This window comes from Aulostomus chinensis, chromosome 14, assembly GCF_037954235.1.
Source record: "Aulostomus chinensis isolate RoL2024-O1b breed Wild chromosome 14, RoL_Achi_v1.0, whole genome shotgun sequence".
Lineage (NCBI taxonomy): Eukaryota > Metazoa > Chordata > Actinopteri > Syngnathiformes > Aulostomidae > Aulostomus > Aulostomus chinensis.
Genome location: NC_141333.1, coordinates 9831382 through 9852338, shown reverse-complemented (window position 1 = coordinate 9852338; position 20957 = coordinate 9831382). Strand labels below are relative to the sequence as shown.

At 40.6% G+C, this 20957-nt stretch overlaps 1 protein-coding gene across 8 annotated transcripts in view; it reads right to left on the bottom strand.

The window, feature by feature from the left end:
• Positions 1-9897: 9897 nt before the first annotated feature.
• Positions 9898-20957, bottom strand: part of ptprsa (protein tyrosine phosphatase receptor type Sa) — a 227397-nt gene continuing 216337 nt past the window's right edge. For all 8 annotated transcript variants that reach the window (XM_086223445.1, XM_086223447.1, XM_086223451.1 and 5 more), the window contains 3 exons: positions 17995-18149; positions 15230-15365; positions 9898-14087 (listed from right to left, as the gene is read on the bottom strand). In XM_086223445.1, coding sequence (XP_086079571.1) covers positions 14019-14087; positions 15230-15365; positions 17995-18149 — 360 coding nt within the window. In that variant the 3' untranslated portion in view covers positions 9898-14018. The remainder of the gene's footprint in view (positions 14088-15229; positions 15366-17994; positions 18150-20957) is intronic.

Below are 20957 nucleotides of genomic sequence, written 5' to 3'. Positions count from 1 at the left end.
ATATATATATATATGAACAGACATGTAGTAACTGTAATTTTTGCCAGCTAAGCATATAGACTATGAGAAACGCAGTCATCAAAGTGTTGTTGCTAGGTAACCATTACTACTTTGTACAGACTACTAGGTGGGTGGTTTCCTATGGCCTTGCACTCTGTGCACCCCCCCCCCCCCCCCCACACACACACACACACACCCTTCCACTTTGGGAGGAACTTCATTGACATAATATATTCCCTATCCTCTTTTCCTAACAATTATAACTAAATGCCTGACCCTAACCATGACCCCACATCTTAGAACAACCCTTATTTGAACCTTGCCGCATTAAATCCATGTTTTGTCCTTCAAACAGCCCTTTGAATTAGTGAGGACCAGCTAAAATGTCCTCGATTTCCAAAAACATTCTTTCTCTTTTGGTCTAACAAATGTTGTGTGAAGCCTGATTAAAGACGTGGGAAGGAAACTTAATTAGAAAAACTTTCACATTACAATTTGACACAACCTAATGCCACTCCTCCATTCACAGTGACCCATCAACCAGACAGTCAAAGCATAAATATTTGGCCAAACATTTTCGGGAGTTCTTTCTGATAAGAACCTGGAGAGTTGACAGGAACAACACCAACCGTATGATTCCAATTTAGAATTGAGGGCAAAATTAGTCTACAGATGGAAAGAATCATTGTTGTGATGGAATATGGTATCGTTAGCATTCAGACATTATTGCAACTTGTGTGGCAACAGCCATTACCAAAACGTAGAGCTTTTACTTTTTTTTCTGCGCAGCCTATATGCACTTTGAAGTTGCAGATGCAGAATCTTTATGCGATCTTTGATACAAAACTGCCATTTAATGTTGCAGTGATGAAAGTGGTGCAGTGCTGATATTCCCTCATCTCTTCCCCATGTGGTAGCCAGGTGAAAATGGTTTGAGATAAGAAATGAAATGTAAGATGTCTGAACAACAACAATTTATTACACTTAAGCAATCCTTTGGGCTGTGGGTATGCGAGTGAGGGCGTTTGGGAGGACGTGGAGTGAATACAAGACTGCATTTCAGCAAATAGCAGCACAAACAACTTTCTTCCTGTCCTAGTACCTACACATATCTGATGCGTTGATATGTAACTGAACATTTTCATTCCTCACGAAGCCTGTCTTATGGGCAACTAAACCCTGTGCTCTTTTCATGAAAAGGAAAAAAGAAAAAAGAAATCTGAAAATGCATCCCTTGTGTGTTAATGCATGTGAAGAAACAAAGCATTTCATGAGTACAAATGAGTATAAAAATAAAATACAAACCAGTGCTCAAGGTTGGAAATGTGAAAAGTTTGGACAGAAAAGGAAAACAAACTAGATCCTCTCATGTTCAAGTCAGGTGTTGTCTCGGCCCATTGATCTGCGAGAACCTCTACAGGTAGAAACACCTCTCGGTTCATTGACCAATCCCCTTCTCAATCTACAGAAAAAACAAGTTTTTTCTCTGTCTTTCTATGCAGCCCATATCATCAGCCAACCATCCAGGTTGTTTAATATGTGCTCGAAATGCTCACACACATATATTCATGATTCGAACCACAAAAATACAAAACATTTCTCCATATTCCACTTCCACGCTTTGTACGCTTGATGTCACGAAGAAAGGGAAAGAGTCTTTTGGAAGATGCACAGAACTAAAGCAGAACTCCAGACTGACTCATCAGAGACGCTGTCACTTGCTTTCATAATTTTATGAAACAGAATACGTCTTTGCCCTGCAACTGCCCTCATAAACTCGAGTGTTAATTCTGATCTCAGTATAGACGTGTTGCTCTGTCGTCATTGTTGCTTAGACCCATTTTCACTTCATCCCAGTATATTGAATTACATCCTGCTCCGGCTAACATCCTGAAAGGATTCTGAGTGCTTTCCTCTATGTCATGTGGGCCGGAGTATAGTCAGATGTGGACATTCAGCACTCAATCTTGTCTTCCTCTGAAATGACATGTCTTCTATCTCACACACACACCTACACACACACACACACACACACACACTCATCCTTGTACTTATTTCTTTGTGAGGACTTTCATTGACGTAATATATTCCCTAGCCCCTCACCTCAAACCGAACCATCTCAACTGACTGCCTGACCCTAACCTTGACCCTAAACCTAACCTGAACCTAATTCCAACCTTGACCCTAAAACCAAGTCTTGACCTTCAGACGGCCCTTTGAGATGATGTGAGGACTGGCTAAAATGTCCTCACGTTCCAAAAGTGTCCTCACTCTGTTGGTTAAATACGTATTCTACTCCTCAATATGTAGCAAGTTCAAGTACAAGAACACACTCACACACACATGACACTCAATCATTTGAGGGAATTTCTTTATATTTAACAGAAACTTGGAGTGAAGGATCTTGGTGGTTAAAGGTCAGAGGTCAAGTTCACTGTGACCAAAAATCAAAGCAAAACAAAACAACAACAACATATTTCTGGCTAAAGAATTCAATTGCTTGTACTTTTTTGACAAAATTTCACACTAATGTTCCATACCATGATGTGATTAAGGGGTGATATTTCATATCCGGCGATCAAAGGTCAAATTCAGTGTCACATCGTAATACAGAGAGACAAAGAACACTTTTCTTGCAATATTCAGTGTCTCCTCACTAAGGTCTTGTGGTTTTTCTTATTAAAATACACTATCATTCCATACTGTAGTTCTCGTACACTTTTCAGAAGCCATAATTACCCTTATATTTTCAGCTCATGTTGTCAAAGTTCAAAAGATTTTTACCAACCGCCTAGTTTATCAGTGGAGCAGATGTTGCTTAAAATAAGTCCTGAGAGTGTATTTAATGACTCACTTGAAAGTAAGTAATGTTTAATTATTCTGGCCTAAAATCAAAATAAAAGAAGCACATGAAAATAAAATCTTGAGTTAATAACAACACACACACACACAAGCATAGTGTTTTTCCCCAGCCAATCTACGATCCATTCTATAGCTGACATACATCGGTCTACAAACGCCAGCCTCAAGCATGCTGTTTTGTTTATACTCTAATGAGCTGTAAAAATACAAAGCCCCACAGCTGCTAGCAAAAAAAACAACAAACTGAACTTTGTTTGAACTCAACCAGAGGGTCAAACCTATGGCAAGCGTCTACATTTATGCAATGCAGACATAAAAAAATATGTTTTGTTCCGTTATTAAAAATCTGAAGCAGAGCAACTGTACATTAGATGATATGTCCCCGTGGAACCGTCTGAGAAAGTTTAGCCTCCTTGTAGACTCCTTGAATGCAGCCTAAAAAAAAATAAATAAATAAATAGAAATAAAAAAAATATATATATATATCTGTGAAAAAAAAGTCTCCTCTCATTTTGTTCTCATCTGACTGTACTGGTATGTTGAAGCAGAGGCCAATAACTCAAGGAGAACGATATGAGTCATTTCACTTGTAAACTGTGATTCACTGTGTGTAGTTTTTGTCCATAATGTGAGATACTGACCTCGTTTCAACAGTGTTGCTATTAATGGAATTCCAGTTTTTGTTTTTTTTACATGGGTTTTTGTAAGTGGGAGTAATAAATCCGTGTTTCAGCTAAAAAAACATTTCTGCATTCGTTGTTTGTGACTCCAGAATGCAGAAAGAGCTAGCTGTGGGTAGTTAGCTTGAAGCCAATGGCAACTGCTCGCTAACAACAGCAAAAGTGTCAATAAAATGCCCATTCGCAAACTCTCTTTCTGCATTCAGAACTAATGTGACAGGGACAAACGTATTGGGAGCTGAAGATACCAATATGTGAGCACTTGAAAGGTTAATCACACTTTTAGGGGGAACTATCAATATATGTTTTTGGTTTCTTCCGTGTAGAGAATGTGAATGGGTCATTTTCCACAGGGATAAATGATAAAGAGGTGATGCTCACAAATACATTTTGACCAGGATGAAATCCATCAATGTTGTGTTACTCTTGACATTTCTTTCTAATTGAGGAGAATTCTACTTTTGATGGGTTTGAAAATGATGAGCCATTTGGGTGGTGTGTCTCAACACATCAACCAGAGTTCACACTCTGTCCCCTGACTCTCAACTTTCTTTCACGAGAGGTAGAGGAAGCAGCTTCGATTGACGGCTTTAGGCAGGATGACACTCAGCTGGGAAACTATCACCGCTTCTTCCATCTTTCGTGTACAACAGAATTGCAGAAAAAGAATATGTAGAATTGTGAGTAGGAAAAACCAAAATGATATACTCGTGTTAACCTCATGGGATTCCAGAGGGGGAAAAGTCCCCCAATTTAGGTGTTAGATTGTTTATCACTTCCTATTTTTGTTGAGCCAGAAATCGCCAGTGAACTTTTCCGGAGGCAAAAAATAAATTAACAAAACGCCTGGAGTCACTATTGCTTATCAAACAGCTCAGTTATACACAAATAATCAAATTCTGCTGTTATCTTGAAGTGACTTTGTGGGACTGAGAGAAATGTTTGGTACGCTCTTCTGGCCCTGAAATAATCGCTGTTAAAATTCAAGGATTGACTGTTTAAGTTCAAGGGCCACGCTGTCACTATCCCGAGGACCTTACAGTCAAAGACAAAACTGAGCCCACAATCAAAGCCCATCGAGAACATCCTCAATAATCTTTACAGAGCAATAAACTCATCTTTATGGAGCCACAACTTCAAATTGAGTCTATCTTGGAGCCAAAAACAATCCTATCTGTCGTGAACTAAATTAGCAGACATCACGAACTTTGTTGCTGGGTCGATTCAGTGAACTTTTGAAGAACATGGATGACACGTATGAATCACATTAACCCTGTACCATCTTTTTAGAGTATTTCTGTGTAATGCCTTGTTGAGTTACTCCAGGGCAAGCTTGCAGAACTAAGTGGAAACACTTCAAGTTAACTATGTGATGGTTGTTGCCATTTTTACTGTCAGGAGCTCAGAGGAGCATCTTATTCCACTGTTACATAATTACTAAAATAACCACCGAACGCAGCAGAGAAGGAAGGGACGTGGACTGTGGACAGAGGTGTGACACTAAGTAAGTAATTAATGTCCTCCTTCCCCTTGGTCTGCCAGTCAGATGCCTCCCCAGACCATAATCGCACAAATCCCTTTAAATAAGTGTCACTTGAATGCATCAGTGAGTTCGTTTGTTGACCTGTGCCGGGCTCTACACTCTGAGTAGCTCCACTGGGCCTCCGAACTGTCCTGTGGTGTTCCTGGATGACCTGAACAACTCAGACACATGCGTAACCTTCCATCTACAGCTTCACTTGGTGCTGTCTGCGATTTCACAAGCTGAACTCTTCAAATTTGAAATCCGGTTTCCAATAAAAAAAAAAAAATGCTCTTTTCGGATGATATTCAAGTGACAGTGGAATCTGTTCCGTGCAAAGGATTGCTTTAATTGTTGTCTGTTAATGACTCTCGTCCCTCTACTGTTCACATTCCTGTGATGGATGTATACTGAGCATGCTCGATGGGCATAGCCTGCACACTAGAAATTGGCTTCTTACAGCTCTGCTAATGTGGATTAATAACCTAATCATTCAGCTCTTCGAGAATTTCCAAATCTTTACAAACCAAATGGATCCAACTCTCACAGTGAGACAATTAGTTTTGCAGGAGCTTTGTGATACTCAGAGACAATTTATGTACTTCTTTACAGCCAAAACACTTACAACAGAGCAGGCTACTACAGTGACTTCAGGATGTTGCAATACCCATTGCTGCCAGGAGATGGAGACAAAAGTGCAGCGCTGCAGCTTTAAGTTTTTATAGGAGTGATGTGTTTAGTTAGCCAGAAAAATAGAAAAATAATCGACTGCATGGTTTTTTTTAATGCACATATCATCTCAATAGGCCATCAAGAGGAGTTTCTTGTCAGCATCCTGTGAGATTATCTCAGTGGACAAGTTAGGTCAAATTAGGTCTTCCCTTAAATTATAAACAGGTTTAAAATTACTGCTTAAGTAGAAAGAGTGTTGGATTGACACACTGATCCAAATGAGTGATAACGATGCTCCACGTAGCTGCAACCTCCTGTTCTTACCCAGACAGAGGAGCTGAATTGTGCCTCAGAATGACTCTCACAACCCAGACAGATAAATGTTACACAGGAGGAGGCGTTACGACCGTAGAAGTCCTGATTTTTCACGACTATGGTCCATCAGCTTCACTCCATCTTACGTTCGCTACACAACCAGTGTCAGAGGAATGGCACACAACATCAGCAATATTATGGATTGATTTTGACCCCTTAATCTGTAAAAGCAAGAGAAGGAATCTGTTTTATTGCTGACATCTCTGCATAGCGCAACTCTAAATGCTTCAAACCCAATGAAACCAAACAAGCAAGAAAGAATGCAACATTAAAACAATAAAAAAGTAAACACAAGTATTTCATCAAATAATACAGAAATAAAAGTAGAAACAATAGATTCTGAGTTTGGATTTTTAACATGAAAGCGACATAAAAGCCCTCTTAATCAGACCATGAATTCCCAATGGCTGCAGTTATGGGGCTCACATTTTTTTCAGTTTAGGTTGGTTGAGCATCTATTATATAAATTTAGTGTGTGGTTCTGCTGAGACGATAGGGTAGCACACACACAGACACACACACACACACACACACACACACACACACACACACACACACAGTAGAGTCCTGTTCATAGCTTCACAATCATTTTTTAGCCTAAACTCAATTTCTCAGCAGCCAACCCTGCTAACTCAGCTGGAATGTGAGTTAATTGTATTCAAATGGACATGTTTACAGGGCAGCGTTAATGGCTCCACTGTTGGTGGTTTCATGTGTCCTTAATTGTTACTGTAAAATTCACTGGAGACTAATATGGATCAGATACCGCTGTCAGGTTTTATTCCGTGCTATCACTCTTCTTCATTCCCATTAGGGACCATTATCCTCACTGTTTTTTGTTTTTTTTCTCCAAGTGCTTTTTTTTTCAGCTGATATTCCAGTGCACAGTCCTGATGAGTTTGTAGGAATAATTGTTTGTGTTCTACTGCACTTTTTGCTGCATTTGGGAGTTTGTAGGCCGTGAATGATGATTTTTTTTTACAAACGCCAAGCTGAAGCGTTATCTGTGCACCAGTAATCCTTAACAGAGACATTCCTTGTCCTTGTATGGGCAAAGGTAGAACAACGCAAAGCAAGAAAGATGGCTCTCTTTCAACTACTGGGCCAAAACTCATTTATAAATGTCAGACCTCTCATCTAAAACACTCTGAGATGCAATAACAGTGCTGAGGAAGTAAATACAGGATATTTCAGTTTGGTCTGAAACTAGATATGATTGAAGTATTACTCCGTGAATTTTGTCACAACACGTGAGATTTAAAAAATAAATAGTAAGGTCAAAATATTCAGGTCAAAAGCCGCATCCTCACTGTCACACAACTTGGAAATATCTTTGATTTGACGTCCCCTGCCAATGCATTTTAAACTGAGGAAAAAAATATTGTCTCCAAAGCTGAGATAACCTTGACGAAAGTACTAAAAGAATCCCACGCGTGTCCATGTCCGCCGTACATACGGATCACACAGGATTCAACACTAACGTGGATCAAATGACTGAGACTAAAATGCACTTAAGTCAAAGGGACTGAAAGTAAATGGAACTCAATCAATGGTACGCTATTACTTTTGATGAAAAGTTTGGAACAAACGAGCAGCAAGAGCCAGATATAAAGTAGGATAAAAATGGTGGTTGAGGATTCATGGGGGGGGGGGGGGGGGGGCAGAGAGAGAGAGAGAGAGAGAGACAGAGAGAGAGAGCGTGAGAGAAGAGCAAGAGGGAAAATGGCAGAGCCGCCTGCTTCACTCTCCAACAGGAACGTGTTTTAATAGCAGCAATCTGTCAGCGCTAGCACACTCGCTGGACACAGAGGGACAGGAAGGACTGTGGGAACGTAAGACAGATGAGAGGAAATAACAGCGTGAGGACATAAATGCAGGAGTCATGGCACCGTTTACTGCTGGCAGATGCTCAAACAGACAGACAGTTGGGGGGGGGTGTGTGCAGGAATTGTATCCTTTAAAGATATTTCTGCTCTATCTTTGAAACCTTATTTGAATTTACTTTAAATGTGTCGACTGCTGTTCGGTGGTGGATCAGAAGTGAGTGCATAAGCAGCTTTACTGAGCGTATCTCATAACTACGTAATTAGTAAAGAGAAGACAATACATTTCAATGTGTGTTTAATATGGTAATTGCTCATTATTGGTTGTCATGAGGGACGAAATGCCCAACCGTATCCTGCAGAGGGCAGCAGAGTCTTTCCAGAGAATTCTCTTCAGGGAAGGTGGGGAGGAGCAGCAGCCAAAATGTGGTTTAAAGAGGACGCATTTGAAGTGGTTTTTTTTTCAGTTTTATGTGAACAATTTGTACTCAATTTTTAAAAATGTTTTTATCCATCTGTCTAATGGTTTCCCACCAGTCATGATCTGACAGGTAGATTGAGCGGATCCATCACTTTGTAACACCCCGTGGTATGAGGAGATCCTGCTGTCTCTACAGTTCTTTATTTATCAGTGCTCCTCAGCTGCTCGTTCTAGATTTTGATCCCTCTTCGGTGAATCAGTAGGCATGTGGCATGATACCCTGGTGGCACCTTTACTATTCTGGCTGGAGTTGAAATGCTGCTAAATCTCTTATTATAAAATGTGGTCATAAACGCCTAATGGTCTGTCATGAATATTTAAGAGCCCTGAATACCATACAGGAACGACCTCTGGAAAACTACAACCTTAACAAGGCACATATCAGGCAGATAACCTCTACAGCCGGTGCAACACAAGGCCCTGTTTTTCTACTTCTTTTGACTTTTTCGTGGCTTGATTGGATTGATTTGTCATTTGCTACAGAAAGAACTTGGCCACAGGGCTGTGGATAATCCAATTTATTGCTTTGCCATTTATTACAAATTTCTGTGGCTTTTGGGTCCACTGTCACATCGATTCGTTGATTGCTTGCTTAGCTGGGTCCTAATGAGCTGCTGTCTGAATCACTGCATAATCACCGCCCTAATTCACTTCCTCGCCAGCCCTCACACTCGGTCGGTTGGCTCACCGCTATTAGAAAAGAATGGACTGAAACACAGCTCTGTGAGCAGACAATTAGTAACATCATCCTTGAAATAGGGTGTCATTCTACGTATATTACTCGTTCATGAATGACGATCCTCCTGCCTGGGTGCAGAGCTGCCTCATGTTGCTGTTTCAGGAGCTCATTGGCACATCATCTGCTTCTAATCTAGGTGTAAATCAATTGGACATGGAGCAGTGAGGTCTTGTGGACATAAAAAAAAACAAACAAAAACTTGGCATGCTGTGATAGTTGATTTCCTTACATGTCAGAATTGTATCATTGGTAGCCGGAGATTTGGCACCAAATCGTTGTGGCCATGTTACTTAGAGGTAATCAGACATCTGAAGAGCTTCTCTCGAGGACAGATGAGAGAGCAAATACCACCAGGTGAAGCAACGCTCGCGCCATTATCAGCCTATCTGGATGGCATTTATCAAGCTCGGCGAAGGGCTTAAGGACACATCGGGATATGTTTGTGAAGAGGCTGCTGGATAAATATAGGAGGAAGCTAATCAAGCAATCTATCAACATAAGAAGTCACCATCTGTTTGCTTCATCGTGCAAGCTCTTGTAGCACAGACTTTCAATGCAGGCTGCAGTGTATTGACTTCTGTACAAAGTAGGAGCCGGTGAAGTATTCCAGTACACATCAGCTTATTTGCATATGCAGCACAGATAGACAGGCAAACAGTCAAGACAGGCAGTGAGACACGCGAACAGATTGAAAGATTAGCGCCTGGAAATCTAAAGGTAAAAATGAAATCGCAGACAAAAGGTTTTTCCGACAACATTTCTTTAATACAAAGTCAACATATCTACATACACAGTGGCTTTAAACCAATCATTGTTTCAGTTAGAAGTAACAGTTTGAAAGTGGTAGCACTTGGCCCTCATACAAAGGAAAAACTATTTTGCAGGTTGGATTCTTTTTCATTCTCTCAGTTTTGATGCACAATTACTTTTTTTTTTTTGTGGTTAGTTTGGTGTATTTCTTTTCACATTAGTCCCTCCCCCAAATTTTCTGTGACGTATTCCAGTAATATCGACTGTCTTTACATGTAATTAGAAAAGTTCTATTGCACAAGCCACCAAATACTTCGGTTTGGGCCCTTTTATCAGTCTTTTTTTTTGTTTGTGAGCTCCATCAATCCTCCTGTCCTGGATTTTCAAACACGTAAAGGTTTCCCACTGTTCAGAAATAACGTGCTGGAAATGTGAATTTGCAGCAAGTTTTTGGTTTTTCTTCCCTTGTTTGCATTGTACTGCTCTGTTTCATTGAGTCCTGAATTCTTTCTGCATCCCACAATAAAGCAATGTTGGAACCAAATAAAGGATCAAAAAAGCAAATATGAGTTTGGTTTTCACACGAGTCTTCAAATGCATCAGTGAGGAAAAATAAATCAACATGTCACGTTGCAACTGACACATGTGAATTTAGCTGTATTTGTCCATCAGCCGACAAAGAAACAGCTCCTTTTTGGAGAAATCAAGAATGACTCCTTTTAATTCCATATTGTGTAGTGATATAAGATAATAGGAAAACTATTCCTTTTTTTACCCAGCTGCAGTTGCATGTAGTAAACACGGAAGGCCCATCTTTATCCACAGGACTCGTATCAAGATCAGGAAAAGAACTGCTTTAGTCCATTTAGACTGTAAGAGGCTGGAATTGACGGTTGAGTGCAAATTCAAATTGTTATTTAGAAGAGCAGATTGACTTCCCAGCTCTTATTTAAGATATATCAGCAGACCACTGATGCTTATTTCATGCCCCCATTGAGGTGCGAGAACAGAAGCTGGCAAGTTTCCTAGTTTAACTGCTAGCTAGGGAAATTAAAGGCAGAAAAAAGGCAAATAGTATTTAAAGAGCAGGGAGCAGGGCTGGAGAAAGAACGCTTCAGAAGGAGAGAAAACAGGCTTTACAAACACCAGGAAGTTGGATATGAGCAGATCCTTGATCTTTGCAATTCTCTCCCCGTGTTACATATCAGATCTTGAGGGTCAAATGATTTACAAATACATATAATCTATATATTTGTTTATTTACATGTAGATCGTAGTGTATATCTAACAAAATGAATTACCACATTATGTCAGAAAATGATAGAAGTTAAAAAAAGAAGAAAAAAAAAAAGAAATTGCCTTAAAAACCGAAGGTAATAGTCTGTACATGATCATAAAAGGTACAGTACATCAAATTGGGCTGATATAGAGAACCAAAAAATGTTATGAATTTTTTTTTTGTTGATTTGTTAGATATTCTGACCAGTTCATTAACAGCTGCTACAAAAACAAACAAACAAAAAACAAATAAAAACAAAGACTATATGTTAATGTTAATACAGAATCTCAATAAGGTTTTAGAAATGGCGTCTCCTCATCAGCACAGGATCCACTCGGGGGCGGGGGGGTTTAAACACTGGTGAGTGGAGGAAGGGGATGTCACGTGACACATCGCCACCACCTCAGCTTTTCTCAACAAACACAAGGTTTCTAAGATTAGAAAAATAAACAAGCAAACAGAAACCCATTATATCTTATAAAATGAGCAGTGGCTGCTATGAACAAAATAAAACAGATGAAGAGGAAAATGTAATTCATTCTAAGTTTGAATATATCTTTATATTCTGCTTTTAAATATATATGAATGTGTGAGTGTGCATATACACGCACACATTCACACAAACATGTTATACTTAACATTTCTACAGTGAAAAAATAGAATGTCTTTAAACATAATATGAACAAATAAGCACTTTTTCTTTTCCTGCTAATTGTTTTTTTTTTTAAAAATGCGACACAACATCTCTTGTTAAAAAAAAAGACGAAAATAAAAAGTCAACTATGTAATGCGAAATAAGTCGTCGTAATACAACATTAATGTTTTTCATAATGTTACAATAACAATAAGGCTTTTTTGGAAATACGAAAAAAGATTACACACAGTTCTGTCCATCGCTCTGGTTTTTGTGCACACACACCCATCGGAAACCTTCACAGAATCCATACACACACGCCCACACACACACACACACGCACACACTAGTACCAAAGCACTGATCTCCAAATGAAAACCTGGTGATTTCAAAAGTTGGATTTTTTTTTTTTTAAATCAGACACATATACATTAGTGCGTCAAATCAAACCTGCAGGGTTTTTTTGGGTGGGACGGGTGGGGTGGGGTGGGGGTGTTTGCTCAAGTTCTTGTTTTTTTTAATCGAAGGGATGTGCAAGTAACTTGTACCGAAGATCGTCTTTTTCTCATGTCATGGCATCCAGATCTAACATGGCTGCCTGGTCTGTTTTTGTTTTTTTTCTTTTTTTCACCCACAGAGACATCATGTAAAGAAATCGGAGGAGGAAAAGCATCTATTTTTGTTTCTCCACCTGTTACCAAACACACATACAGTGGAGCTAAAAGGCCAACGTTTCAACCACGTGAACACAAATCTTGTTACTGCAACAGGTTTTTGCCACTTTTGAGTCTTTTTATGGTGAAATAGATGATTATAGAGGAGTTGGGGGGGGGTGGTGTGAAAAAAAATTGGTCGGCGACGTGTGGATGCTCGCTCACTAATGGTCACGGCCGTTAGCTGAGCTGGCATCTTTTCTTTGTCTGTCCTCTCGCTCAAGAGTCACATGTACAGCATACACGAGATAAGCAGCATGTTTGGTTTTTTTGACAGAAATTTAAAAAAAAAAAAGAAGAAGAAGAAAAACAAAATCCTCGTAAGACATAAAAAGTTCTAAATACTGACGATGAGTGTTGGTCACTGTACACAAAGACAGCCTCAGTTTTGCAGCCATCCTTGTTTGGTAGTTCCGATAGCTTTACGCTTGATTTATCACAAAAACAGCGCCGCCAACATGATGAGAGCGGTTCCGGAGAGAGAAGTAATAATATAAAAGAAAAATCAAGGGACATGGTTACCACGGTCACCAGCCGCAGGACCAACGAGAGGCTTCTTCTTGCAACAGGGCAAGATTTTCCACCAAGTCCTCTGGTGACTGAGAAAAGAATTCATCAGCTGATCTGCAGATATGCATCGATGCTCGTGAGTGTGGCCTCCTCCTCTCTATAAGTCGTGTGATGAATAATTAACGGTGTGTTTCACTAGAGTAATTATGCAAATCATTGACGGGACAGTTTGAAAAATAGTACTTGGAATCATTCAGGTGCAAGTTTCTTTCTCTCCTGATTGGATTTATGGTCTCCTTTTATTTTGGGAGTTTTTTTGGGGGAGGGGAAACAAAAACAACAACAAAAAAACCCTTGGTGTTCCCGCAGGCAACCATGAGTTGGTCATTTTTCTCTCGAGATCACTCAGAAAATGATTTGGGGGAAAAAGAAGACTTGAACCTCCTTTACATCCAGGTGTATCAAAAACCTCAAGTCAAACCCCCGTTCTTGGCTACATCCATCTGCCTGTCCTTGATATTTGCTGTTGCCCTTTTTTTTCTTCATCATCCGTTGCTTGTTACCGTTTGTATCACGAAGATATTTTTGAGAAGAGAAATGTCCACGAATGTTTACAATGTCCTCCATATTGAAACACTTGAGGTAAGGTAAGCAGTCTGACACTTTGATCGACACCCGCCCCGCTGCTTGAGCCATAGCTTCAGTTTCCTCTCCCGGTGAGGATTTTCATCTCTTGATGATGGGTGATAATCCTCGTTTCATCGTGAAGGGTCTCTAGGTCGAATTTGAATTATTCTGAATTGGCTGATTGGGTGTCATCATCTAAAAATCTACAATCGGATCCTGTTTGGTGTTGATTAGCAGGTGGTGTTGTCTGATAGCGTCGTTTCAAAATTCAAGTTTCTATGGCTCAGGAGACTGTTGAGAGGGCTGGGGGGGGGGGGGGGTGACGGGATTCTTGGGGGAAGAGATGGCTTTTTACGTTGCATAGTGATCAAAGCTTCCTAAGTACTCCAGAGCTGCGTGATAGCAGAATTGGTATTCATCCTGTAGGCAGGAAACACACACACGTACACAATAAATACATCAGAACAACAAGATCTCATCAACAGTTGATAGCTAACACAACAGCACATTTTCAGGCTATGTCTTTTCTTGATTATATAACTGGAACTGTAAACATACATTCCACACAGGAACTTTAAAAGAGGTCATTTATTATTTAGTGTTACTGAAATGAGTCAAGCTTAATTAACTCGCTGCAGGTCTTTTAACATCTCACAGATGAGGGTGCTTTTCTCTGTTACATGTGCATATGAGGAAAAGTAAAATCTTAATTACACGCACACACGCACGCACGCACACACACAAAAAGAAGAAAAAGCGGAAATGATACATTATGTTTGAGCAACAGGTGTCTTCCTCAGGTCGAAGACGCGAACACATATTTCAGACTGTTGGTCACTAGGAAGAACTCACAGGGCCAATCAGAGTCCTGAACTTCTGACCCCTGACACTTTTATAAAGCTGCAAGCAGTGATGACCCCCCACCCACCCACACACATAGTGACCTCTGTGCACATCTCAGCGTGTGGCTGCTCTGGAGAGCGAGAGGGATGTGAAACCTGATACTATTTGGATTTTCCACGAAATATCACTTCCTGTGTCCACTAGGCAGTGCTAGAGAGCACATGTGTTGTTATGTTGCTCTACATCATGTGAAGACAACACTGTAATTTTAAATGTAAATCAAATGACGTTTGTTAAATCAGGCTTACTTTCTGTAACCACTAGGTTGCCCTGTGACCTCAGTTCAGCTTGTAGGTAACTTCAAGCTTGCAAATATGTGAAGTTTTAGAAAATGTTGAGTCCAGTTCTTACAGTTTTGTGCTCTATGGTAACAGCATTTAACAATTCACAGTCCACATGCTTTTCGACCACATGTGAAATGGATCAAGCTGACATGCTAGGAGGAGTAGATCAGTGTGTAAAAACGTAATGAGGAAAAATTATCTCCAAATGAGTCCAAATACTTCAGAACGTTACAGTGCAATTATGTGTGGAAAACCACGCACATTTGTGTGTGTGTGTGTGTGTGTGTGTGTGTTTGTGTGTGTGTGTGTGTGTGTGTGTGTGTGTGTGTGTGTGTGTGTGTGTGTGTGTGTGTGTGTGTGTGAGTGACCTCTGACCTCAGTCTGGACCATGGCTGGCCTCTGTGTCCGGAGCATCTTCACTGTCTGGAAGATATCAACTACGCCTTCGTAGCGCATTCTCTCCAGGACGATGCTGAGGGTGATGAAGACACCAGTCCTGCCCACACCGGCGCTACAAAAACACACACAGGAAGTGAATAAAGCACTAAAACATATAAACAAAGTGGATGGTGAATGTTTCTCGGGTATATTTCCTCTTGTGTCTTGTATCATAATCCTTTCTATACAATACTACACGCCTGCAAATCAAATTCCTGAATTATGATATCACCCCTGACTCTAACAAGCAGGTTATTCCGAAAGTATCTTGTTGTGACTCTCTACACAATGGAAGCTGCCACACAAAACGAACCGTTTGAAAACTTTGATAGCTAGAAATCCTGCGGGACGACTAAGGCACCGTTGAAGATGGTAAAGATGCAATCTGAATGTGAGAATGCTGGGAAATCCATTAAGATATGCCCCCACACTTTCTCGAAACACAAAATGAGCCCACAAGGACGCTCAGGCACACTCAGAATCATGCTCACAAACAACCAAGAAAAACATTTTGTCTCATTAAGCCCCTCCCATGCATCAAAAATCTCAGGCTGCTGCTGCTGCTGCTCTCCAGAAATACCGTCTGGGTCTTAACTGGAATCCTGAAATACTTGAGAGCTGCCTCTCTAAGCTGCTTTGCTGTGAAATGACTTCCACTTCACCAATGGAACAATAATTGATATGACAACAGTTTTATTTGGGCTTCTTCCAACCTTCAAAGGCATTTTGTTGAATGAAGAGTGAAAGCGAAGACCCTCTGAGTTTGTATTTGTGTGTTTGTGTGTGTGTGATGAAGAGAGTTTGTGTGTGTGTGTGTGTGTATGTGCGTCAGAAGCTCAGCTTAGGACAAAAGAGTTCTTGTATCATTTGATCGTTTATAAATAAATACCATATCAGTAGTTTTTGACTGACCGCACCAAACACACCATCCAACCACCCACCAACAGCCCCCCCACGCCTGCTGTATCTCTTAGCCCACCCAAAGCCTCTTCCTGGGAGTCGGTCACAGCTTGTCACATGGACTCATAAACTCTCATCTTCTCTCTCTCTCTCTTTCTCTCTCTCTCTCCTGGAGGATCGACTCTTCAAATCTGAAGGCTCGGCGAGCCGCTGCAGACTGAGAGGATTTGGTGTCCCCATTCAGAGGAAGTAATCAGGCAATTAATGACAAAAAGCATGTGGGTCTATTAGATAGTGGCTGAGGAGGGGAAGACGAGGAGGAAGAAGAGGGTGGGAGTGGAATAAAGGAGGGCTAGGAGAATGAAAGGATAGAGAGGAGAAGAGGGAGAGAGAAGGAGAGGATTAGGAGACAGACATAGGGATGACAGATGGGGAAGGCCGGTGACAGAAGACGAAAGAGTAAGAGAAAAGGAATGCATAAGCTCTCCAGGAAGAGACGACAAAAGCCTTGAAGAAGGAGGTGGCGTCAGTGGAACCAAGCACACCTTCATACCTTTTACAAATGCAATTACAAATGCATAATATAAATCAATCCAACTATTCATTGCAAAAGATGTACATTTGTTAAATTTCTAGTGACAATTAATAAGTCAGTAATTACAATTAATAAAAAAAACACTTAACAAGTAGCAGCTTGCTTGAAGACAATGTAAGCTTTTTTCTTAAGTGAATTTATCTCACATTTTACTTATCACAAGCAATAACATTGCAAAAGGGTGTTTTTTTTGGTGAAATTATGGTGAAACTAGAAAACTGCAAGGTATGCTGTGCTGTATGGCTGTTCTGATCATGTGACACCTGCAGCCTAAGCTCTCTCTCTCTCTTTCTCTCCCCCCCCCCCCTCTCTATCCCACCCTCCCTCACAAATGGCCTCATAGCATGGAGGAATAATTCAGACTTATAGGACCTTCCCTGACACGTCTTACAACTCCCAGAGGGACATTTGATGGCCGGTGACATCATTGCTTTTCAGTGAAGGGAAGGTGATGCTCTGTTTGATGATGTCATGGCGCCTTTGCCATAGAAATGGGGGGAGTAACACCGAGGCTTTTCCAAAAGTAGAACATGTTTATGAGCCTGTGAGGAAATCTCCGATAGTCACATTAACAGGGAACAGTTGTATCGTCGCAGCCTTTCAAAGATAATTTCTTGTCTTTTTTGTCAATTTTCTGTCTATAAAAGGTAAAAACTCAAGTATGTTAATGTGTTTTGATAAATATGAAAAAGTCTTGACGGTGATCGTGACCAGTTTCGGTCCAGCATGTCGAGTTAATGATGTAGGTTACCTTGGAAGCTACATCCCAGGTAATAAAAATGCATCATGGATGGGTCATAAAAACTAAAAAGAATGGCTGTTTCATTTCATGCACCTCCTCTTTGCAAATGCCAAGCTGCATCTCAGCCTTATCAATTATGGAATAGATGTGCCTGTGGAGGGCCAGAGGTACTGCAGTGGCAAAAAGAAAAAAAAAAGGGGGGGGGTATCATATCTGATGCTGCTGTTAGCACTATACCACAGGAGCTGCTGCGCTGTAAAACAATAACTGCCTTAAGAAAGGATTTAATCTTGTTGGATACTAAAAGTCTTATATCTCTTTCAGAAGGGAAAATGCACCAGTGGACTGCAGTTTGAGGTGAGAGAAATTTCCCTGAAGCAAAAATACACTGCATTCTTTTCAAATTAAACCACTTTGGCTGTGACCTTTAATACATTGACTCTAGATTTAAGTTCACGCTCCTACCTGCAGTGGACAGAGATTGGTCCATCTTGTCCAAATTGCTCCTTGGTTTTATGCACTTGGCCAATGAAATCGATGAATCCCTCCCCAGATTTGGGCACGCCTTGCTCTGGCCAATCAGTAAACTGGAACTGCCTTACTGTCCTGGACTGGCCATCCTGCAAATATAGAGAGGAGGAAGTGAGGAGAGTGGATATCAAGCAAATGTTCAAAATGAGTTGAAATCAGCTTTTTTTGTCTTTCCACAATACAGTATAACATCATATAAACAAAAATGATTACAGCATCACACACACACACACACACACACACACACACACACACACACACACACACACACACACACACACACACACACACACAGCTTGTCCTCCTCTCACCTCCACCCAATTGTCTCTATTTTTTAAGAGGGACTGGTGTATGTGTGTGGTACAAGGAGGGTCCTAGTTAAAGCTGATCAATAGTGTATCAGCTGTGACAAGCGTCTTCTCCCAGACACTGCGTTGAATAGGATAATCCTGTGATGCGATCGATAGCGCGACCTGATGGATGTGGAGCGAGGGATGTTAGAAGCGAGAGTTGAGGACTAACTCGGCGGGAGAAGGGACTGAATGATTGAAAAATTGAAAACAAAAACTCGGACCACTCGTTGAGCCTGCAGGATGAAAATGTCAATCTAAACAATGTAGCTTTTTTTTATTGATTCTGATCCTCCTGCTTTAGCATCTTAAGTGGTAAGATAATTGTATGGGTTTCCAAAACAAACAAGAACATTTTAAATACATTTTCACAATCAAGTTGTTTCACACAAGGGCATGTGAAATGATCTGCCTCCCAACCGAGCAAGTTAGAGAACGTCCTTGTACAGAACTTTCTTGACAAGGACGGGGAGCAAGGAGAAGCCTTTTCACATTTCTCAGAACAATCCACTGACAGTCACCAGCAATTATGACAACCAGGTGTTCATTTCCTCACAAGTCTCTCATTTATTTGTGCGGAAAAACAAAACAAAACATGTAACAATGTGTCACTCACACACCAAAATCCCAATTACTATTCGATGAATCCACAGTTGGCGGATAAACTGGTAATTTTCAGTCCAATCAATTTCAAGTGAACTTACAATTAGACATATTTTCAATTGTGATAACATTTGTAGAATTTGTATGTTTATTGGGAATCAGAATTATGTACCCTATAGCACGTTTCCTGCTGTTGTTTGAGTAGCTTGATAAATGACAAACTAATGACATTCATTCAGATCCACTGAATTAGACAAGAGACAGAAAAATATAGAATGACGAGTAGCTATGCTATGTATGAACTGTGTAGGTTCCCTGTGGGGTATTAAACATTCATCTCTTTCTCCTTCAAGCACATCTGATCTCTCCATTCTATAATAAGGCTTAAGTGAAACAACACCCAAATGTGTGTTTTGTCATTCAAGTCACACAAATAGGTTTCTTGAGGCTGCAGGGATGTTTTTCCTCTCTCCTGTGTCATTTTTTGTGACTCCAGAATGCAGGAAGAGCCAGCCATGTTTACTTAGTTTGAAGCTAATGGCGACTGACAGCTAACAACTAAAGCCAACCCCCCCCCCCAAAAAAACCCAGCAAAACTGCCCGAAATCATCAATACAGATTAAAGTGTACCATTCATTATCTATGTATTCTTGATAGTTTATGCTTTTGAGTTTTATTTGTTTTTTCTGGCAGTCGCCTGGTGAGAAGCAGTGTGGAGCTGAACCGGGTGCAGGAACCGGTGAAGTCAGAATAGTGGCTGCACACCTGGTTATGTTGATCTCTGAGTGCATTGTGGAGGGCTGCAGCATCTGAAGGACTAGGACACAGCCCACCAGACCTCCCTTACATCTGGTTTAGTTCATTTGTGGCTCCATCCCTCTCCTCACCGCCGGAGGCGCTGCAAACTTGCTGCAGCTGCTCTTCATTTAGCCAAATCATTTTTATTGTGAAAATAGCCCAGGCACAGCTGTGACCCCGACAGACCTTCCTCTACTTCTTTCACAATTATTTTCAGTTATTTTCATCAACAGTAGTTAGTTTCATCTCCTGCCGAAGCTTGTTTTGTCAGGTAACCATCAACTAATCAGTCTGTTGAAAAAAGTAATCGCGCAACTGATGATTACTGACTGCCTGCACTGGCTGCTGGGTAAAGAGAGACCCTTCTCTCTGGTTTCAAGGTTTTATCCAGTCCTCCAGGCGCTGACATACTGGATTATTGAGGTTAATGTAAGATGGGTATAGGCAGAATACATCACAACACTAACGTAGGCATTTAATATGGCGGTTATTCAATGACCTTGTAAAGCCGATTCCATCTGTTGTTCTGTTTATCATACTGAGCAAAGTTAAGAGCAAATTTACAAATGTGTTGACATAAATAAGTATCGGATAAATCTCGGGTATATATTCATCATGGCTGACTGTGTGCACTCCATTTTTATTCATCCTTTCTGGCATTTGTCAGGAGCTAACCATCCCCCTCCACTGCTACCCTTCTAAATGAGGATACGAACGGAATCCTGATGTACAGCAGGTGCTTCATATTGAACAATATCCATTATCTGTCGATTGAATCCTTGTGCTTTGCATGTGAAGTCCTTTTGCCCTGCGTGCAAGCATGCTCTCTTAGCTGTTGATGTCTTTCTGCTCTGCTGCCGCCATAATGTCTCTTGGACATTTAATGTACATGACAAATACACTGATTTGGATTCTATTAAGTTAAGCTCCACACGAGGGTCTGTACAACATCTCGTGTCTCTTCCCCTGTTTTATGATGCAACTCATGTGTTCCTTCTTTTGCTGCCTTTGTTTTTCATCTGAGAAACATTTTGCCTCTGCAGGAGGATTAAAAATGAAAGAGGGGCAAAGACAACAACACAATAAACCAAGCGCACCGAAGAAAGAGAGAAGGGGAAAAAAAAGAGAAAAAAAGAGGAAATTTTA